Source organism: Brachyhypopomus gauderio, unplaced genomic scaffold (genome assembly GCF_052324685.1).
Source record: "Brachyhypopomus gauderio isolate BG-103 unplaced genomic scaffold, BGAUD_0.2 sc91, whole genome shotgun sequence".
NCBI lineage: Eukaryota > Metazoa > Chordata > Actinopteri > Gymnotiformes > Hypopomidae > Brachyhypopomus > Brachyhypopomus gauderio.
Window position 1 is genome coordinate 862,901 of NW_027506912.1, and position 6,000 is coordinate 868,900.

The 6,000-nt window shown below is 45.2% G+C and overlaps 1 protein-coding gene across 1 annotated transcript in view; it reads right to left on the reverse strand.

Moving 5' to 3' along the window:
* The window catches only part of LOC143494164 (uncharacterized), a 205,981-nt gene extending 200,314 nt beyond the window's left edge, over positions 1–5,667 (reverse strand). The window contains exon 1 of the mRNA XM_076992253.1: positions 4,663–5,667. Coding sequence (XP_076848368.1) covers positions 4,663–5,638 — 976 coding nt within the window. The 5' untranslated portion in view covers positions 5,639–5,667. The remainder of the gene's footprint in view (positions 1–4,662) is intronic.
* Between the last annotated feature and the right edge of the window lie 333 nt (positions 5,668–6,000).

Sequence of the window (6,000 nt, forward strand, 5' to 3'; positions counted from 1 at the left end):
CGAGTCCTAGCCCCCAGTGAGCAAGCCAAGGGCGACAGTGGCAAGGAAAAACTCCCTAGTTTTTTGCATGAGGAAGAAACCTTGAGAGGAACCAAGACTCTCAATTTTTAAATATTTAAAATATTTAAAGTATTTAAAGTAGCCTATTCAAACCTGAAACACAAAGCAACATTAAAATTCGTCATAAATGTTCATTAAAAGGCTTAGAATTTGCTTCAGATGCCGTTTACTGATTGTGATTCCCCGCTGTGCAAGGGAAGCTACAATGTCCTCACGACGCATAAGCAAATAAGACCTAATAAACGTATCTCTGTTCATTGTGGCATAAATCTAAACAATCAAAGTATATACAGTTTCAGGGAACTGTTACTGCCTCTCTCCTTGTATCTGCAATGTATGCGCTTAGGCCAGTAGGGTTTGCAAATGAATGAATGAAAACGTGCGCACGATTAAATCAAAACATGCGCACGAATTGTTAATCGTGTGCACGAGTTTAATTAAAACGTTGTAATGTATTGAACAGGCAGAGAGGGATCCAAATGCGGAAGAACACCGCTTTTATTGAAATGAGACGCTGATACAAACACAGGCAGGTGAATCACGAGTACTAGGATCAGTAGTAACAGCGTTTTCTTGGCGTGGTCAGGACGGTCCAGGGTCATACCGGGGGAGCAGAAGTCAGGAGGTACAGAGGGATTAGGCAGGAGACAAGGTCTGGGACGTAAGCAAGGGTCAGGACACAGGAGAGCAGACAGGATATAGAAAGGCTTGGTACGCGGCATGAGTCGGCAATACTTCGCAACTGAGATGTGCTGGTGAAGTGCTTAAGTAAGGCTGAAGGGGGCGTGGTAATGAGGGGCAGGTGAGGTTGATTAAGGAAGATCAGGTGGCATTCCTGACAAACGTGCGCACTATTAAAACAAAACGTGCGCACGAATTGTTAATCGTGCGCACGAATTAATAAATCGTGAGCACGAATTACAGAAAACGTTCGCTCGAATGGTAAAACGTTCCCTCGTTTAATTTTTATATTTTACACATGTCCCCTCCCGGGCTCCGTACTTCTGTGGAACTAGTGAAACAAAAATCACTCCATAGTATTGCATTTAAAGAATTTATGAAAACTGTGACGGGCGGTGTGAGCAACTGAAAAGGAAGCGATCACGCCAAGTCTCAGGGAAAAAAGATGGTTTAATAGAAAGTGTGCAAACCAAAACCCGTGCAAAAGATCCAAATTAAGGATATAATGACCAGCGGTCAACTGGTACAAAGACAAGACATATATAGGCAAACAAACGACCCTCAGGTGAGATGGATCACGGGCTCCGCCCACCTGAGGGACGCACATGACGTCACCAAACAACAACAACAACAGCCGCTGTGGACGGAGGCGGCCGGTAGGGGGCCGCCTCACCGTGACAGACCCCCCCACCAAGCCGCATTCCCCTCCACTGGGTGTGTGGCACACAGCGGCTGCACACAAAACACGAAGGGGCAGGAAGGCAGGGACAGGCAGGAACACCTCCTGCAGTCCGGGAGCTGGAACATAAAACATAGAACAATAAACAGCTCACCTCCCCGGGCGGGACCCTGGACCGACCGGGCCGTTAACAACACAAAACCACGCCCCAGTCGGTCACAGGGCCCTCACGCCCTAACCGGCCTTCAGCCGGTGAGCCCCAAAGGTGTGAGGACGAGGGGCTACGGCTCCTCTCTCGTCCCTCGTGTATGTGTGTGTGTGTGCAGGCTACTTCTCCAAGGTGTGGCTACTTCACCTCCTGGACCTACCTCCTCCCAGAGCTGACCCCTGCCTTCTGCTAGGGGTCACCCCAGCCTCCTGGGGAGCCAACCCCTCCCGGGGCCTCTCATCGCAAGGTGGACTCCTCCACCCAACCCAGGAGCGCCAGAGACCGAGGCCCAGAGCACCCCCGACGCGGGCTAGGGAGCAGCCCCAAGGGCCTCCTGGTCACCCCGGGCAGGAGGGAGGATCTCCCTCCTCAGCAGGAGCTTTTCAGACCGGAGCCCCATGGTCCCCTAACATCCGGGGGCCCCAGCCCTCTAGGGAGGGGCTCTTCATGACCGGGCTCCGGTCACCCCACAACACAAGGGGGCTCCTGCCAGGTGGAGACCCCCACAAGGTCCAGGAACACCGCCAAGGAGAAGCACCTGCACAGAGAAGAGCACACACACACACACACAACACAAATGCGCCCTACCCTATTCAGGGCCTCCCCCGGGAGCGACGCCCTCCGTGCCACACCCCATGGCACGGGACCACAGCTGGTCCCCCCCCAAACAACAACAGAGGAGGCGGCCGGTAGGGGGCCGCCTAACCGTGACAAAAACTACAGCTGTAACGGGTAGAGTTGACGAATGAATGAATGAATGTTCGATTTATATAGCGCCTTTCCAGATTCCCAAGGCGCTTTACAATTTAACACAGGTACAAGTCACAGACAATCAATCACACACACACCAGCGAGAAGCTGCAGCCAATTGCGCACAGCGTACTCTCTACCGGAAGCCACAGCCCCCTGGGGGACTGAATGGGGTGCAGGAAGGGGAGAGAGGACAGACTCTAGTGGCAGAGCACCATCCACCACTGGGCATACAAGCACACACAGACACTACTTTTTTTTTACACAGACACACACTCAGGGAGACACACACACTACACAGACACACACTCAGGGAGAATTTTTTGTTGACTGCCAATGTACCTAACCTCCATGTTTTTGGACTGTGGGAGGAAACCGGAGATCCCGGAGGAAACCCACGCAAACACAGGGAGAACATGGAAACTCCACTCAGATAGGGACTTAAACCCAAGACCCCAGTGCTGAGAGGCAAACGTGCTAACCACCAAGCCACCATGTTGCCCGGAATAAAGAAATAAACTCATAAATTTGACTTTCAATATCAGAATTGTGATCGTAATTAAAACTTATCTATATTTAGTTTTAGCCAGGTGAAAGAAAAGGGCTTTATGCAGGGTTTTGTTAAAATTTTACCTAAATTGAAAAATTCCCAGACTGCTTATAATTTTTTTTTTTTATTTAAGTTTTACATATCACAACATCGGCAATATTCTCACCTTTAATTTAAGCCATATTTTATAAAAATCGAATAAGAAATAAGGCGCTAGGACTGTTTTTGTGACAGATGGATGCACATCCCACATAGGAACTACACTGCTTTGCTGACATGACTCAATGCATAGTAATGGCTCCGAGGGCGACGCATTGCTAGCTATAGCGGCAACAGGCGATGTCCAATCCAGTAATATAGATCAATGTTCTCACTTTAAAGAAAAATACACGTTTACATTTTATACTTTCAGTTTATTAAGTGTGAGCACTTTTAAAATAAAAATGCATTTGGTAGCAACAGCTTTTAGGTGAATTCTTAATTATTTCAATCATAATAATAATGCACTGGTTAGTGTCCCAGTAGGAGTCCACTGTTGCAGATATAGACACCTCAAAATGCCCTGTTTATTGTCCTGGATTACCTTTCTTGAAGGTAGATTTATGATTACCCTTTTCACCAGTCTTCCAGCCATCAGTAACTACCAACTACCAGTAACTATTTGCTGATTAATATCGATATAATACTAGTTTTAACATGTTGCTCCTGTACACAGTCAGGAAACAGCTCAAATACATTTTTAATAACACTAAACCCCGAATTGGATTGAATCGATTCAATCGGATTAAATCGAAATAAATCAATTCTTAATCTTCAGAATCGGATCGATTCTTGGAATTTGAATCAATACCCAGCCCTATTAGTAAAACTCTTCCCACACTCTGAGCAGTGAAATGGCTTCTCTCCTGTGTGAATGTGCTGGTGTTCATGGAGATGACTGTGTTTAATAAAACTCTTCCCACACTGTGAGCAGTGATATGGCTTCTGTCGTGCTTTGATCCTCTTTCACCTAGCACAGCATGCTCGTTGATTGCAAGAGAAAACATTACCAGTCTTGTCTTTATCCTTTTATTAAATGTATACAAAAATACAGAGCGCTCTGGAGAGAACACACACAAGCCTATCTACTCTACCCTATGGCTCTGTGCGCAGGTCTCTGCCTGACACATTTTCCTCCTGTTCTATATAGTGTGGCCTGGGTATAAGCCCCCCCGTTTCTTTTGGACTTTCCCTAACCTAGCCTGTTAGACAAAGGCTGATTGTCTAAGACATTCACAATCCGCTGAGCTCATCTTGTTTTTTCCCTAAATCTTACAATGACTTTTGCCAATTATGATTTTCACAGACTTAATAGTGGTTCCATACATAGGAGTTGCACGTAGATCACATACGTTAAACATACAGATGTTTCCTTACTAAGAGTGGGAGAGAGGCCTTCGCTTCCTGGTCCTGTCAAACTGATATACATTCTTATTCTTCTTCTTAAGCATCCTGTTCTTTTAGAAAACGACAGGCACTTGGAATATGGGACAGAGCATACAGGCCTTTTCTCAGACACACTTGATAATTAGCTATTTGATTAATACTATACTGTAAGCAAAACATAAAGTGATTAATATTAGAAGTTTGATTAATACTTTAAGACTGGTCAAATTATATATGGATTATGATAAGCTGCTTGATCAATACTGTAATGTAAACAATATATGAAGGGATTAAAATGTAAATCTCAACAATTCTCTCCTGTGTGAATGCGCTGGTGTACGTTGAGATGACTCTGTGTAGTAAAACTGTTCCCACACTCTGAGCAGTGATATGGTTTCTCTCCTGTGTGAATGCGCTGGTGTTGCTGGAGATTTCCCTGTGTAGTAAAACTGTTCCCACACTCTGAGCAGTGATATGGCTTCTCTCCTGTGTGAATGCGCTGGTGTTGCTGGAGATTTCCCTGTGTAGTAAAACTCTTCCCACACTCTGAGCAGTGATATGGCTTCTCTCCTGTGTGAATGCGCTGGTGTTCGTTGAGATGACTCTGTTTAGTAAAACTCTTCCCACACTCTGAGCAGTGATATGGTTTCTCTCCTGTGTGAATGCGCTGGTGTTCGTTGAGATGACTCTGTGTAGTAAAACTCTTCCCACACTCTGAGCAGTGATATGGCTTCTCTCCTGTGTGAATGCGCTGGTGTGTTTTGAGACTATTCTGTTGAGTAAAACTCTTCCCACACTCTGAGCAGTGATATGGCTTCTCTCCTGTGTGAATGCGCTGGTGTTTTTGGAGATTTCCCTGTGTAGTAAAACTCTTCCGACACTCTGAGCAGTGATATGGTTTCTCTCCTGTGTGAATGCGCTGGTGTACGTTGAGATTACTCTGTGTGGTAAAACTCTTCCCACACTCTGAGCAGTGATATGGCTTATCTCCTGTGTGAATGCGCTGGTGCCATTGAAGACTTCTCTGTGTAGTAAAACTCTTCCCACACTCTGAGCAGTAATATAGCTTCTCTCCTGTGTGAATGCGCTGGTGTTTCTGGAGATCACTTTGTTTAGTAAAATTCTTCCCACACTCTAAGCAGTTGTAGCTTTTCTCCTTTTCCATGTTTACTGATTTCAGCAGTCTGACATACTCCTCACAGATAAATGTGTTTATGTAGGTAAAGTTTACCTGTTGAGGAAAGTGGATAGCATTAATTCCTAGAGGAAAAAGACATTGTTTCATCTTCTTCTCACAATGAATTTGCAATCATGACAAAGAACCATTTGGGCTCTGCATAATGCTAAAGACATTAATTCTAAAGACATTCATGCTAAAGACCATCAGGAGACAGTGCTAGGCTTCCTTACTTCACTAAAATGAAAACATTTGTCTATGTTGTGATACGTGTCTCTCTCTGTTTGGTTCAGTGCCACTCTATGTGCATATATATGGACTTTTATTTTGTAGGGTTCATCAACTTTATTTTCAAAGTTGTTCTTTTCCTTCCTTTCTCTCTCATGGTGCTGCAGAGCTGCTTTGGTCTGTTGAAGCTCCTTATGAGTTCCAGCAGTGTGATTTGATCTTTTAAATTATTGTGCATCAGA